The 16,860-nt window shown below is 44.1% G+C and overlaps 1 protein-coding gene across 2 annotated transcripts in view; it reads left to right on the top strand.

The window, feature by feature from the left end:
* Positions 1 to 324: 324 nt before the first annotated feature.
* The window catches only part of SLAIN1 (SLAIN motif family member 1), a 105,854-nt gene continuing 89,318 nt past the window's right edge, over positions 325 to 16,860 (top strand). For both annotated transcript variants that reach the window (XM_082245558.1, XM_082245557.1), the window contains exons 1-2: positions 325 to 959; positions 16,444 to 16,583. In XM_082245558.1, coding sequence (XP_082101684.1) covers positions 556 to 959; positions 16,444 to 16,583 — 544 coding nt within the window. In that variant the 5' untranslated portion in view covers positions 325 to 555. The remainder of the gene's footprint in view (positions 960 to 16,443; positions 16,584 to 16,860) is intronic.

Here is a 16,860-nt window from a genome sequence, read left to right as displayed (position 1 = left end):
ATGTTTACAATGTCACAAAGTGATGTTTGCAATGTCATATTATAATGTTTCCAATGTCATACAGTGATGTTTACAATGCTACATTGTGATGTTTACGCTGTCATATAGTGATATCACAATTGTCATATAATGATTTAAGAATAGTGATGTTTACAATGTCCCATAGGTATGTTTACATGAAATTGTATATAGTATATAGAGCCATTGCAATGTGATATGAGTAGTATGTGTAGACTAGGAGAGAGGAGAGTGAGTAATTGGTGATTGGGTGTGTATAATGAAGTGGGAATGACTCCACCCTCCTCCTAGCAGTGATAGATGAGGGTGTCAGTGGACAGTGGATACTCGGTGTATCCCCGGATCTCTTTGTTCCATTGTGTGTAGCCCCCCCTCTCGGTGGGAGGGAGCCCAGCGATCACAGTAGAATAGTGTTAGCGCTGTCAGGAGGATGCAGGCTGTACAGAGCAGCCATCCCTGAGTGAGGCGGACATAGAGGAGAGGAGAGAGCCGGAGGAGGCAGCGGGCGGGCAGGCGGACGGACGGGCGGGCAGAGAGATGGCGGAGGTGAAGTGCGCCTCAGGGGCCACTAATGGGCTGGTGGTGAACGCCGAGTTGGAGGTGAAGAAGCTGCAGGAGCTGGTTAGGAAGCTAGAGAAACAGAATGAACAGCTCCGGAACAGAGCCAGCGCCGTCAGTAACTGCACCGCCAGCCCGCACCTGCTGCAGCCTCCTCCCGCAATGCATCAACCCTGCCTGCTGGCCAGTCCGACACTCACCCGACCCGCCGCCCTCTGCTTACCCAGCCCTGTGCCCACTCTACTCTGCGGGAGCCTCTACCCATCAGACCCAGCACTGGGATACTACAACAGCAGGCTGGCCTGCCCGTCCCCGGGGACCACCATCCTGGACGAAGTGGACATCCTGGACCTGGAGGACGGCTATGAAGACGAGGATAGCTGGTAATCCTGGAGAGGAGAGAGGGGACCACCTAATCATGGATGGATGGATAGAGAGAGGGGTGCTGCCATTGTCTACAATCGCTGCTTCCCTTGGATTCGCTGGGAGGGAACAGGTTGGATGGACTCAGGAGATGCATGTCTTGAATGCTGATCACTGGGCTCCACCATCATGAGGAGGGGGCCTTCCACAATAAGAGGGGATACTTCTCATGCATTGGGAGGTGGTGGTTCTGATGGCACTGGGAGGTGATGGTTCTAATGGCACTGGGAGGTGATGGTTCTGACGGCACTGGGAGGTGATGGTTCTGATGGCACTGGGAGGTGATGGTTCTAATGGCACTGGGAGGTGATGGTTCTGATGGCACTGGGAGGTGATGGTTCTGATGGCACTGGGAGGTGATGGTTCTGACGGCACTGGGAGGTGATGGTTCTGATGGCACTGGGAGGTGGTGGTTCTGACGGCACTGGGAGGTGATGGTTCTGATGGCACTGGGAGGTGATGGTTCTGATGGCACTGGGAGGTGATGGTTCTGATGGCACTGGGAGGTGATGGTTCTGACGGCACTGGGAGGTGATGGTTCTAATGGCACTGGGAGGTGATGGTTCTGACGGCACTGGGAGGTGATGGTTCTAATGGCACTGGGAGGTGATGGTTCTGACGGCACTGGGAGGTGATGGTTCTGACGGCACTGGGAGGTGATGATTCTGATGGCACTGGGAGGTGATGGTTCTGATGGCACTGGGAGGTGATGGTTCTGATGGCACTGGGAGGTGATGGTTCTGACGGCACTGGGAGGTGATGGTTCTGACGGCACTGGGAGGTGATGGTTCTGACGGCACTGGGAGGTGATGGTTCTGACGGCACTGGGAGGTGATGGTTCTGACGGCACTGGGAGGTGATGGTTCTGATGGCACTGGGAGGTGATGGTTCTGATGGCACTGGGAGGTGGTGGTTCTGATGGCACTGGGAGGTGGTGGTTCTGATGGCACTGGGAGGTGGTGGTTCTGACGGGACTGGGAGGTGGTGGTTCTGACGGGACTGGGAGGTGGTGGTTCTGACGGGACTGGGAGGTGGTGGTTCTGACGGGACTGGGAGGTGGTGGTTCTGACGGCACTGGGAGGTGGTGGTTCTGACGGCACTGGGAGGTGGTGGTTCTGACGGCACTGGGAGGTGGTGGTTCTGACGGCACTGGGAGGTGGTGGTTCTGACGGCACTGGGAGGTGGTGGTTCTGACGGCACTGGGACGTGGTGGTTCTGACGGCACTGGGACGTGGTGGTTCTGACGGCACTGGGACGTGGTGGTTCTGACGGCACTGGGAGAACTAGGAGGTAATAGGACAGGGAGCTGATGGTTTTGATGGACTGGGAGGACTTTCCCATGTACTGTGTTAATTCTGAATTTCTGATGTGACATCAAAATGTCATTCAACACATCCCAGTCCAGACTGGATGTGTTGGTTGACATTCCAATGTACAAGTAAGACTGGGATGTTTTGATTGACATTTCATTGTACTGGTAAGACTAGGTATTTTGTGCTTGGCATTCTGATGCTACTGGTAGGACTGGCATGTGTTGACTGACAATTTGATGTGCTGGTAGGACTGGGCTTCAATGGTTCTGAAGTACTCATATGGCAGGGATGTAGTGATTGACCATTCTGATGTACTGGTAGGACTGGGATGTGATGATTGGCAATTCTGATGTACTGGTAGGACTGAGCTGTCATTACCGATAAGAAAGGCCTTGATTAGCCAAAGAGGATTTAGTCTGTCATTGCTCGGATATTGGCAGCAGGCGTGCAATCTGTTCCAGGCAATAGGATTTAGAATATCCTTGAGCAGTGGCTGGATTTATTCGCTCCCTTAAATCCTCACTTATTTAAGGCTGGGGACCTGCTATGAAGGTGTTGCTTCTTTGTCACGTTATGTACAGGTTTAATTTTTTTTCCTTTTTGAATGGCACAGCGTCATCAGTTTTTTCTTTTTTTTTTTGTGGCATGTTGCGTCGGATTGGCGGGTAGAGCTGTGGGTGTTTTGTTTTGTATCACGCCACCTCTATGGTTCTATGCAGTGCACCCTCCTATATGGTACTACGGAGATGCACTGCTTTCTATTCTACAACAGCCTGTGCTCTGTGCCATGCAGTATTCCTTTCAGCTTTTCCTTATATTGGTGTGCGGAGAGCAGGAACAGGTCATGTTTTCCAGACTTCTTCACACAATCCCTGATGAAATAGGTGTGCTTCATAAAAAATAACCCATGGATAGATAAATACAGGGGTTACCTTTTGTTGCCCCTCCTCTAGAAAAATGCTACTTGTCTGACTGTTATGCAGATTCTCTTGCTTCAGTCTCTGATCTGCAAGTAATCATGCCGTAGTTCTGACTTCACTGGTTGCATACTTGTTCCAATTCTGTGCCATTGAGGTTAGAGGGTCAGCTTGATAGCCAGGCAACCAGCATTTTTTTAGGTCACCTATGTCAGCCCCTTATTTCTTTCTACACAGGCTGTGTTTAAGCTGTGCAGTGGACATTCTGATGACTAGAGCTGGAACAGTGACATAGACAAAGGGGCAACATAGCCTTTATTTGGGGGTTTAGTGAAGCTGGATTCACCCTTCTTGTGTTTAGATGCATGTATATTCCATTGAAGTAAATGGAAATGCATAAAACCACACATTGTGTAACATGTTGCACTGCACAATACACTTAGTATTGCACATTGTGCATAGAAATACACATCATTGTTGATCCAAGTATGCTTTTACATGCATTGTCATGCCTTTTCATTGACTTTCAGTGGAAATGTATGTGTATTGAAACGCGTAGGTGTTTTCCAATCCTGGAAAATCCGTAATAATCAAAACTGGTTATATAAACATTACTCACTTACTGTGTGATAAGGCTAAAGAAAACCTGTACTGAAAATAATATGTAGGCTGCTATTGCTGAACTCTCCATTTGATAGTACTGGTTGCCTCGCTGCTCCAGTTAAGACAGAATTCTAACCAAAAATAAAATGATTAAAAACAATAGCTTTTTAAAAGATAAAATAAAACTAGCTTTTGCTGAAATATCCTTTAATGTAGAGTTTTCCCCCCACTGTACATTTGTTTTGCCAATAGATGTCCTCAGTCTGATGGCAAGCATCATTCAACTCACTACCTCTGAGCCCAGGTTGTCCTGGAACTATCCCAGCTTGTAACTGGATAGTGAATGGAGAAGCAGCATAGTAATGAGCTAATCGGTCTCACTCTGCTTTCGCCTCCTATCAGCATGCTTTTTGTCAACACATGAACTGATTGGGTCCTTGTACTGCTTTTTCCCCCCACACAGCAGCCCTGTTGTACAGGAACGGCAAGAGGCTAATACCAGGTCATATTCAGGTACTTGCACTGATGATTTCTTAATGATTAGAGCTACATTATTTTACCCTTTTTTACCTGCCAAGCGTTCAGCTTTAAAGCCGAGCTCCAAAAAACTGTAGCTGCTGACTTTTAATAAACAGACACTTACTTGTCCCAGGATCCAGCGCTGTGCTCACCCAAGGGGGTGCTGGGAACCGTATTTGGTCCCTGGAGCCGGCATCCTAATTATGGTCACCCTTGTCACAGCTTGGGGCTTCACAGGGGTTGCCCGCTGCACATGCCTGAGCCGCGCTTTACCTTGTGAATGGTCCAGCAATCTTCTGGGACCTGTGACATATCCCAGAAGACTGCGTAGAGGGAGTGAAGCGATCCAAACAGAAGTATATGCGGGTACCTGTCAAAACCAGGTACCCGCCTCCACAAACCTGTGCCAAATGTTAGAGGGGGGTGGGGGAGGAGGCTTTAAAGCAGAACTTCCCCTTTTGGATGGAGTTTCCCTTTTAGTGCCGGTGTTCTGTGAGAATTACCTACCCGTGAGAAAAACCTACCCCCGTCACTTCCGGTTCACAGCAGTGTGTGTAACGCGAGCAGTTACATTAAAACAGCTGTGCTGCACTATGAGTCATCTCCGCTCCTGTCCCGGTCACTTCCCTGATCTCGGCTACTAAATATAAAAGCGGCGGCGGCTGTATGAAAAGATAAATCACGGAGCCGCCAGCCGCTTTTATATTTACTAGCCAAGATCAGGGAAGTGACCGGGACAGGAGCGGAGATGACTCATAGTGCAGCACAGCTATTTTATGTCACCGCCGCGTCGGTAGGTTTTTTTAACGGACACCGAGATCGTTTCAGACTAGTGCGCATGCGCAGTAGTCTGATCCTCAGCTCTTCCATTAGGTATCCGGGGCTGTGAGCATGCGCACTGCTGCGCTGCTCAGCTGTTCCTGGCCGGAAGTGACGAGGGGTAGGTTTTTCTCACGGGGTAGGTAATTCTCACGTTACACCGGTTCACATTTATGCAATGCAGGAACGCTGCGAATATACAGCGTGTTCCCGCATCACATCCGCAGCACAGGCAGTTCACACTGCCATATGCGATACGCTGGGGGTGTCAATTCAAAGTTAACGACACCCCCAGATCAGATCGCATATCGCAGTGTGATCTGAGAGTTTGCACAGAATCGGATCGCACTAGTGTGAACCACCATGCGATCTGATTCTGCTGCGGACCAAAAAAAGGGTCCTGTGCGTGTTCACTGCGATTGCGGTGCAAATTCAGCCATACAAACTGTATGGCTGAATTTGCACCGCACAGAGATTGCATGTAATTTTAGGAGCAGTGCAGAGCAGTGCGCTCCGCATGTGGTCTCTGTGATCGCATAAATGTAAACCGGCACTTAAGTATTTTCTGAGATTTTGCCCTTGGAAAAACCTATAGGTCAATAGCTTTGACTTTAGTTGTTGCATGTTTGTTCCGGCTCAGAAATCATTGAAGCAAATAGTGGCCAGGTAGGTAGTAGGAGAAGGAAGTTGGCAGTGGCACCCTCCATGTTTTACAGGACAAAAACAAATAAAATGCCAGCGCACAGGATAATTACATAGGAATTATTTGAATGAAAAAGAATGGTCTAATGATTCCATAAAGGAGTCCATAGGTGAAAAACCCTTGTCAATTTAGCAGGTGTTGAGGGAAACACACACACACTAATGGCAAATCTCTTCTCCGGACTGAAGCCAACTCTAGAAAGTGACAAGTAAAAGAAACAGAAAAACGCCTCTAAGTGTAGTTTCTCACTTGAGAAAGGAGCATGCATGCTCTGAAAAGTGTTGTGGTTTTCTCCCTTCACCCTGGTGAGGTCATATGCCTACTGGCACTGTGCTCCAAGCTGCTTTTCATCGAGCTGTACCTGGAACAACTCGAACTTGCTGGCATCTCCCCATCTACCGTGGCTCCTAAACCTTTGAACTGGAGGCGCTGAGAAGTAATTCCGCTGGGTATTTACCTTTTAAAGATGAGCCTTTTATCCTTTACCTTCATGTGATTGTTCACATATTGTACTTTCTAAATACTACACTTGGAGGCACTTTTCTTTTTCTTTTACCCTCCATGTTTTAGGTTTCCTAAATGTGATTGCTGGGTGGTCCACTCAGCCATATCTAGTTGGTTTGGACACAGGTGAGTATTAAGGCCCGTACGCACGATAAGAAAATCTGTAGGGAAAATTCGTCCGACGACCGATCTGTCGATTTTCGGATTGTTAGTATGATGCTTTCGACAGCCAACTCCGACTTTTCGGCTGACAAAATCCTGATGTGCAGGCTATAAATTTTGTCGTTCGTCAAAACAACGTCCGATTTTCGTCTCATTAGTACAGATTTCGACGGAAAAAAATCTTAAGAGCAAGACTAGGCATGATCAGAGACGAAAGAACACATACAAAACAATCCAACACATGACATCACTTCTGAAGTAGAATTCTGTCCTACGGGAAAATTCGGATGAAAATAACCTCTTCACTTTCCACATCAGACTAGCATGCCACAAAAAACGGACGACAGATCGTTCGATAATCTGATCGTGTGTACGGGGCTTAAGGCTGAGGGAAAGGGGGGCAGCTATCTTTTGACTCTGTAACTGATTTAAAGTTGGTGGTAGAAAACTCCCATTGGACACTTGTACCTACAGGTAAGTTTATAAAAAAGCTTGTCTGTAGGTACAAGGAGTATCCCCTACACTTGCATGCACTCTGAAGGAACAACATTCTTGTGCCATCCCTACAGAGCTTTGTGCCATGGCTGAGACTCCTGCGTGCATGTGCAGTGCATACTAGCACAATATGCCATTACCTTGCAGGAAGAAGATTTTTTTCATTTATTTTTTTTATTCTAGCAATGTTTATTACCGCTTTAAAGTTGCGGTTTAAGGCTGGGTTCAAACTGGTGTGAATTGGATGCTGGTTAACCTGCTTCCAGTTGGCACGTCAGAAGCCTGTGACTGGCCCTCAATGGATCCGGTTTACCTATAGGTACTATATGGCCAACCACTTTAATGTCAGATTTCTTTAGATATCTATTCTTTTGACATTTGCCTTTTCTGTGGTAAAGGAGAATGCTGCTTATACATAAATAGGTTGATCTATCAAACAAAACAACCAGAGAAATGTATGGTCTGTGCCCAGTCTGCTTTAGAGTAAACCTGTCACAAATATGGGCAATTCTATTGCATATAATATGAAAAAAAAAAAACCACCACACACAAGTAGAGGCTGCCTTTAATAAAAAAAAAAAACATGTAAAAACAATCAAATTCAGAGATACAGGGTGCTCATGTTATATGCAATAATAATCTTTGTCATGAAATCTGAAGTGTTCAAACTTGAATATTATAGGACTAAGGCTTACCTATAGGTACTGTAAATATCTCCTAAACTTGCACCTTTTTAGGAGATATTTACAGTACATGCAGCCGATGACGTCATCAGCGCATGTGCTCTGAAAAAACGGCCACCCGTGCCGTTTCTTCAGAGCCCTGTGCCGTGACTGGCGGCTCCCGCGCGCGTATGCGGGATTGACGTCACATGGCTCCGGCCAGTAATACAGCCAGAGTCTGCAGACCCGGAAGGAAGGCTGTTGGAGATGGATGTGGCCGCCAGCGGAAACAACACGGGCTACGTTTGCAGGTAAGTGTCACTTAATGTGCTAGTATGCAATGCATACTAGCACATTATGCATTTACTTTGCAGGGAAGAAAAAAACGAGAAAAAAAAAATGGAAATGGAAGCTTTCTGTTGACTTAAAGCAGAAAAAAAGCCAAAAACAAGCTGGTTTCATTGCAGAACGGACATCCCATGTCTCTTTTGTAATAAAATACACTTCTCGATATAAAAAAAATACTAGAGCATAGATAGTTATAGTGTATATGTGTGTGTGTACACAGTATCTTACCAAAGTGAGTACACCCCTCACATTTTTGTAAATATTTAATTATCTTTTCATGTGACAACACTGAAGAAATGACACTTTGCTACAATGTAAAGTAGTGAGTGTACAGCTTGTATAACAGTGTACATTTGCTGTCCCCTCAAAATAACTCAACACAGTCATTAATGTCTAAACCGCTGGCAACAAAAGTAAGTACACCCCTAAGTGAAAATGTCCAAATTGGGCACAATTAGTCATTTTTCATCCCCGGTGTCATGTGACTTGTAAGTGTTACAAGGTCTCAGGTGTGTTAAATTTGGTGTTATCGCTCTCACTCACTCATGCTGGTCACTGGAAGTTCAACATGGCACCTCATGGCAAAGAACTCTCTGAGGATCTAAAAAAAACGAGTTGTTGCTCTACATAAAGATGACCTAAGCTACAGGAAGTTTGCCAAGACCCTAAAACTGAGCTGTAGTATGGTGGCCAAGGCTATACAGCGATTAACAGGACAGGTTCCACTCAGAATAAGCCTCACCATGGTTGACCAAAGAAATTGAGTGCCCCTGCTCAGCGTTATATCCAGAGGTTGTCTTTGTGAAATAGACGTATGAATGATGCCAGCATTGCTGCAGAGGTTGAAGGGGTGGGGGGTCAGCCTGTCAGTGCTCAGACCATACGCCGCACACTGCATCAAATTGGGTCTGCATGGCTGTCGTCCCAGGAGGAAGCCTCTTCTGCAAACAGTTTGCTGAAGACAAGCAGACTAAGGACATGGATTACTGGAACCATGTCCTGTGGTCTGATGAGACCAAGATAAACTTATTTGGTTCAGATGGTGTCAAGCGTGTTGCGGCGACAACCAGGTGAGGAGTACAAAGACAAGTGTCTTGCCTACAGTCAAGCATGGTGCTGGGAGAGTCGTGGCCTGGGGCTGCATGAGTGCTGCCGGCACTGGGGAGCTTCAGTTCATTGAGGGAACCACAAATGCCAACATGTACTGTGACATACTGAAGCAGAGCATGATCCCCCCCCCCCCCCCCCTCCCTTCAGAGACTAGGCCACAGGGCAGTATTCCAACATAGTGACCCCAAACACACCTCCAAGATGACCACCACTGCCTTGGTAAGGAAGCTGAGCGTAAAGGTGATGGACTTGCCAAGCATGTCTCCAGACCTAAACCCTAACGGCATGTGTGGGGCTTCCTCAAATGGATGTTGGAGGAGCACAAGGTCTCTAACATCCACCAGCTCTGTGATGTTGTCATGGAGGAGTGGAAGAGGACTCCAGTGGCAACCTGTGACGCTCTGGTTAACTCCATGCCCAAGAGTGTTAAGGCAGTGCTGGAAAATAATGGTGGCCACATAAAATATTAACATTTGTGCCCAGTTTGGATATTTCCACTTAGGGATGTACTTACTTTCGTTGCCAGCGGTTTAGACAATAATGGCTGTGTGTTATTTTGAGGGGACAGCAAATTTACACTGTTATACAAGCTGTACACTCACTACTTTACATTGTAGCAAAGTGTAGATTCTTCAGTGCTGTATCGTGGAAAAATCTAATAAAATCTTTAAAAAATGTGAGTGGTGTACTCACTTTTGTGAAAGTGTATGTATATATGTGTGTGTGTGTGTGTGTGTGTGTGTGTGTGTGTATATATATATATATATATATATATATATATATATATATATATATATATATATATATATATATATATATATATATATATATATATATATATATATATATATGTGTATATAATATATGTGTGTGTACTTGGTCAAGGGGATAAGCTTGTTCCATATGCTGGGGTTGCAATTTATTATATTTAGAGATTTGCATGAGCAATAGTTCTCAGAATTGAAGAATACACTACCCTGCCTGTTCACTGTCCTCACAAAATGTACACTGAGCTCCTCAGCATCCTGTGGAGCTGCCCTTGCATGCAGGGACTACCGCTGTCTCCTTACACTGTGTACATCAATAGAAACGCACAGTCCCATAGCCTAGGTTGGCAAGATGGCCCTGCTCCTCCAGTTGGGAGACGGTGTAAAGCTATCCATTGCAAGTGCCTGAACAAGGACCTTCATTGCAGGATTACCAGTTTAATTAATTAAAAAAAAAATGAATAAATACTTTTGAAACCTAGTAACATCTTACAATTCATATTGGAGTGTAGGGATTGGGTTTCCATATACCTTAAACTGCTGCTTGCTATGCCCTTGGTGTATTTTCCATAAGGATGAACCGTACCAAATGTAAATACACCACACTGCAACTGCATAACCTGAAATGAGAGGTCTGAATGGGCCCTTATTCCTGTTCTGTAATCTGGTCTATCATCACCCAGACATTGCAGTAAACTGTTAAATTACTCATGGTTCTATTCAATGGCATTGTAATATCTCTTGTTGTGTTTCTTCTGCAATTCCCCTACCAGGCTAAAGGGAGTCTGAAAAGAACTTGCTACTTTTTCATTGAATACATTTGTGTATTAGAAAAAGATTGTAGCATGTTATGTGTAAATATTTGACAAGTTGTTTCTTTTCTTTTTAATGATCTTTATAATCTGTAGTTATTTTACAAATTAATTTTGTTGTTGACATGAGCAGCCTACTTTTCATTGAGTTTTTCTGCATTGCTGCACATTCACGCTATTGATGCTTTTCCTGAGAAAGCCTTTTCTCTAAGTGGGTCAAGAAGTGGGTAACAACATTCATTGTGAACAAGGCCGGCAGATTAGCTTCACTTTCAGGGCATGTGACCAACTGCACTTGTACAGAACAAGAAAAATTATCTTTTTGTTTTTAAACTCTATAGACAATGCTTCCTTTCACTTATAGCTTTAAAGCTGAACCTGGGCAGTGAATATAGTTATGGGTTTATTTAAAAAAAGTCCCTACAGTATTAGGAAAAAAAAAAGCTGTTTTATTTATTACTGCAGGCATTTGTTGGTTGAACTGGATGAACTAGTCTATTCTTTCTTTCAACCGGAATAACACCCACAATCTACACCATACATCAGATTTTCCCTCAAAAGTTTTTACATTTTAAGGTTCCAATCTCCCATGGGTACACAAATACTATAACCGATTTGGACAGGGGCCTAATAGCCTACCGGCATGTCTTCGGAGTGTGGGAAGAAATTTAATTTTTTTTTCCTCTCACTGATTATAGGATAAGTTCATCCACACAGCTGTGTCATTCATTCAGATTCCTGTGAATGAATAAACTACAGGTACCATCTTCCACCATGGCAGATGGACTTTTAGTTGCCATGGGCTGCGTATGAGTGCTCTCGTAGGTAATGGACATGTCCTTCAGTTTTCAAATCGAGAGCCTGTACAGAGGTAAGGGCTAAAAGCTGGAGGACATGTCTGCAGGAGCCCACATTTCACCCGTGATCTACTGTTTGCAGGTTCAAAGCTTTCGAGACAAAAATAATAAATGCAATTTTTTTTTTTTTTATTTCTGCAAAACTATATGCATTTATTATTTTTTTTTCTATAAAGGTGAACTTATCTCTTAACCCTGAAGAGTGGGAGGAGCCTTGAGGATCACAGTGCAGGGACCCCTGTGCCAGGAGACGTAGCAGCAGTTCTGGAGGGCAAATATGAGGGAGAGTTATGTAGAGTTCTTTAGCCTATAAAAATATGGCAGAAGAAGTAGAGGACCCGCAGTTTAGTGGGGCAGAACCACCTCCAGAAGTAGTGAAATGGGAAGTTGGCAGCCTAGGGAGGGAGCGACATTGATAATTCTTCACTCGCTGCTCAGCCCTGGAGAGAGAGGAATGAGTCCAGAGAGCAGTAGTGTGGTGGTCCCTAGACCATCAGCTGAGGAGATCGGATGAAATCAGGGCATACTCCCAGTATTGATGTCAGTGGCCACAGTGATAACACAAAGTAGAGTTGTCGAAGACTGCAGTCATAACCCTCCAGCATTGGGGTCAGTGGATGCAAAAATATCTAGTACCCTCTCACTGGTGGTCTTATTATTTCAGTTGCAACTGCTGAAATACATTGTGCGTTTCCAAGCCTCGCACAACATCTGATCACCAGTGAGGGGGTACTAGTGTGGGGTACTCCCCGCGCTACAGTTCCTGTCTTGTTCCCAAAAGGTGGCAGACCCAGTCCAGCACGTGGCAGATGGCACACAGTCTGAGACTGGAGGGTGCAAAATCTGGTGCAGCTTAGTATGGAAACCAGTCCACTTCGGGTTTTTTTGTTTGTCAAAGCTTAACCACTTGCCGACCGGGCCATAGTCGAATGATGGCTACAGCACGGTGAGCTTATTCTGGGAGGGCATACAATGTCGTCGTCCCAGAATAGCGCTTCCTGCGCGCCCCCTGGGGGCTCACATGGAAGTGTACTTGTAGACCCGGCGCATCACAGATCGTGGTAAAGGGCCAGTGACAGCGGCACTTTACCACGTGCTGGCTCCGTCCAATGACGGAGCAGTCAGTTGTCAAAAAACTGGCACATGTCTGATTCAGTTCTCGCCTGTTCTCGCACGCTGTACACCGCGATTGGTATAGCGTGCGAGGAGGGAGACTGCAGCACTGCTCACCCCTGCCTGATCCGTGCCTTAATCATGCCCATCCATTCCTTATTCATGCCGCATCACTGCTCATTCGTGCCGCATCACTGCTCATCCATGCCACTACAGTGCTTATCCTTGCCCTACAGTGCCTCACAAAAATGTAGTGGGTAATCCGGGAATTATATTTGTAATTTGTGCCTAGAGCACCTAATGGTGCTCCCTGAATGTTGGGCCTCTGTATGTGGCTAGGCTGTGTGTCTCACACATGTGGTATTGCCATACTTAAGATAAGTAGCAGAATGTATTTTGAGGTGTAGTTTTGGCTATGCACATGCTACGTGTTAGAAATATCCTATAAATGGACAACTTTGTGTATTAAAAAAAAAAAAAGGTTTGATTTTTTTTCTTTCCACATTTTCTAAAAAAACTGTGGAAAAAAGACATGTTCAAAAGACTCCATAATGCCTCCTGGATTATGTGTTGGGGTCATTTTGTGGGCGTTTTCATTGTCCTGGTCCTTCAGGGCCTTCAAATGTGTGATCGGTTGTCAGGAAATTATATGTGTAATTTTATGCTTCTAGAATGCCTGGAGGCGCTCCTTGGATGTTGGGCCTCTGTATGTATGGGGCCAGGCTGTCTAAAAGTCTCACTCCTGCTGTATCCTCATACTCAGGTGTAGCAGAATGTGTTTTGGGGTGTAGTTGCAAGTATGCCTATACAATGTGTGAGAAATAGCTTGGTAATATTTTGTGAAAATTAAATATTTTTGCAAAGAATTGTGGGAAAAATTACAACTTCAAAAAACTCACCATGCCTCTTACTAAATTACCTTGGAATGTCTACTTTCCAAAAAGGGGTCCTTTTGGGGGTATTTGTACTTTCTTGGCTTGTTGGTGTCTCAAGAAATGAGAGAGGCCCGCAGTACATCAGGTGTGATCAATTTTCAGTGATTGGCACCATAGCTTGAAGACTCTAAACCCTTCACAAAGACCAAATAGTATATATATTTATTTGGGTTAATTTTACCAAAGATATGTAGCAGTATTAACTTTTGGCCAAAATTTCAGAAGAAAAATGACTAAATTTGCTAAATTTTAAAACCGAAACAAGGTCTTCTTTTTTTTTTTTTTTCATTTTATAGTGCAAAAAATAAAACCAATGATGATTAAATACCACCAAAGGAAGATCTATTTGTGTGAAAAAGAGCCACAAATGTCATATGTACAGTGTTGCATGACTGAGTAATTGTCATTCAAATTGAGAGCACTGGAAGCTGAAAATTGGGCTGGTTAGGAAGACGGTATAAGTGCCCAGTGGGTATGTAGTTAATTGAACAAGCTGAAGTTTGAAGCTGATTAGCTACTATGCACAGCTGCATCAGATTTTGCAATCTCTAGTTAATAATTTACTCTTCTAGTAAGGCCCCTTTCACACATACGGACCGTTCATTTTATCAGTTCAGTCACGTCAAAATGGATGAAGTATTGTCAGTTTACATCCGTATTTCGTCCGATCCATTTTTTTAACGGAAGAAAAGCAGGGCTTTCATCCATTCAAAAAATGGATACTAACGGAAGCAGATGAAAACTGATAATCATCTGTTGTCGTCTGTTTTTCCATAGGAATGCATTGATGTTCATTTTTCATCCGTCAACGGATGGATGAAAAACAAACAAACGGTCCCGTATGTGTGAAAGGGGCCCAAATCTTTAGGGTCTAATTTAAGACTCTGCTGTGTGGCAGAGCTGTATAAACCCCAGGACAGGAAGGCAATGACTGGCAATCAGGACTGCTCCAATCTATGTATTTTAGCTGTGTATTTTAACTGTTTGACTGGAAAACCAGTAGAATCTACACAAGCTGCACATTAAAAGTGTTTTACTACTAAAAACTGATTGCGCTTGGCCTGTGTTTCTGTTGCCAGCTAAGAGCCCTAGATGTTGTCACAGATAAAGTATTGTGCTCTGTAGATAATGTTGCCCTTTTTTTTTTTTTTCCCTAATTCCTTTTCCCAGTGGGCCTCCTCAGGTGAAAAGCAGCCTGCGGTAACAAAGGTGATAGATGTGCTTCTCCACCCAACAACCAACAACTTAAAGTGAATTGGCCACAAAATGATAACTTGGTGTCTTGTGTTCTCTGTACAGTACATACACTGCACAGACATTAGAGGGCTGTCGAACATGCTGGTAAAATTTGACTGCCCCCAGGCATCTGTGCATGGCTGCAAATCCCTGAACATGAATAGTTGCATTAATGTATGGAAAAGGGGAGGTATGGTTTTGTAACCTATATTATTGTTCCCCCTTTCTCCGATGGTCCTCGACTAGGGGTATCTGTTGCCGTTTGTTGGGTATGCCCTGGGAATAATGACTCCATAATATTCGTTTTGTAATTTTTGTAGACCCCCAAGTGAGCTAAAAAATGCAGCATGTTGTACACAGATTACAGGACACATTTGTAAAGAGTTGGGGCATAACTTAAAGTGGAACTAAGCGCACTGATTTAAGGCATGCTGTGAATGAAAACTCATACTTGCTAGTGCACTTATCCAAGCTGTCAAGTCCTCAAATGCCTGGTGTCATAACTGATTACATGTGCAGCACCAAGGCAACTGCATATCAAAGGCTAAGATGGCAGATTCCTTGGCTGTAAAGGATAGGAGGGTTTAGTTCCGCATTAAAGCTGACATCTGGCGTAAGCAAATATTGTTTTAATATGAGAGTCGTGTCCATTTGTACTTGATTGTGGGTGTGCTTTGTGTATTATTCAGATCTGAATCCAGCATGAAACCTTTGTGCAGGAGCTTCCTATAATTAGGACCTGTCACTGATGCTCTCTCCCCTTGTGCAGGGTGACTGGTCATGTATCCTTCCACCCTCCTGCCCCCTCCTGTAGCCTTCTACAGGCAACCTTTTAGTAGGTGGATCTACTGGGTCCCTCCCACAGCTCTGCTCCTTGCGCAGGCTAGTGCAGCACAATGATGACGTCCCTAATACTTTTACAAGGTAAAAATATGGGTTTGCAAAGACATTTTGTGAACATAAAGTGAATTTATATCCTTTGTGGCTATGAAGGAATATTTTTAGATGACTGTTTTTGTGCTCAGAGTTCAGTTTACTCCCTGGTTTAGGAAGTTAAAGCTGCAAACTCTGACTTGGCCCTGAACTGGTCATGATTAGAAGGCGCATCCAGTACATTAATGGATGTTTTGGGTTTATGTTGTTCAGTGAGAAAGAACTTTTAAACTGTTCTAGCAGGGGGTACAGCACATAAAGCCTTGGGTATTCAGTAATACGGCATAGGAAAAGATGATGGCCTTGAAATGTATTCCGTAATACGGCATAGGAAAAGATGATGGCCTTGAAATCTGGACTTTAAAAAATACTATAGCTTGGTCAGCTGACTTTTTTTTTTTTTTTTTGTTAATGTGATTTTTAGATATACACGTTCTTACTTCTCATATATAGTGTCCCTGGTTTAAAGAATCTGCTCACATGAAAAGTGAGTTCCAATTTAGAAAGTATAGAGAATGACCAATATTTGTCCTCCTAATAAAAAATTAAAAAAATAGAAAATAAAAGTATTGCAGGCATTTGTCTTTTGAACGTCCTTGACTTTTAATCTGACTTGATTTTTCTTCCTTTCTTTAGGCTTTATGTGTCTCCTCCTAAGAAGCAGAGGCCATTTGATTCCAGCCTTAGTCCAATGGAATGGTGTAGGCAGGTTCTGGACAATCCATCTCCTGAAATAGAAGCTGCAAAACGTTCTCTCTGCTTCCGACTTGAGCAAGGTAATCAACATAATGTTGATGTGCGTTATGTTTAGTCTGCCTACGTATAAATTTTAATCACCCCCTTTTGTGTGTTTTTTTTTTTTTTTTTTTTTTTTTTTGTGTTCGTCCTGCTTGTTTAATACAATGTGTATATATTGTGTGTACAAGCATTTATGGATAATAGCAGGTAGGGGGTTGAGTGTGTATCAGGTTTTAATGTAAAATGAGAGGAAAAAGGTCTCAAACTGTGGATAAACATATCAATATTGTCATTCAGTCTCTGAAAAAATACTTC

This window comes from Pelophylax lessonae, assembly GCF_965119305.1.
Source record: "Pelophylax lessonae genome assembly, chromosome: 2".
NCBI lineage: Eukaryota > Metazoa > Chordata > Amphibia > Anura > Ranidae > Pelophylax > Pelophylax lessonae.
This window is presented reverse-complemented; position numbering and strand designations above follow the sequence as displayed.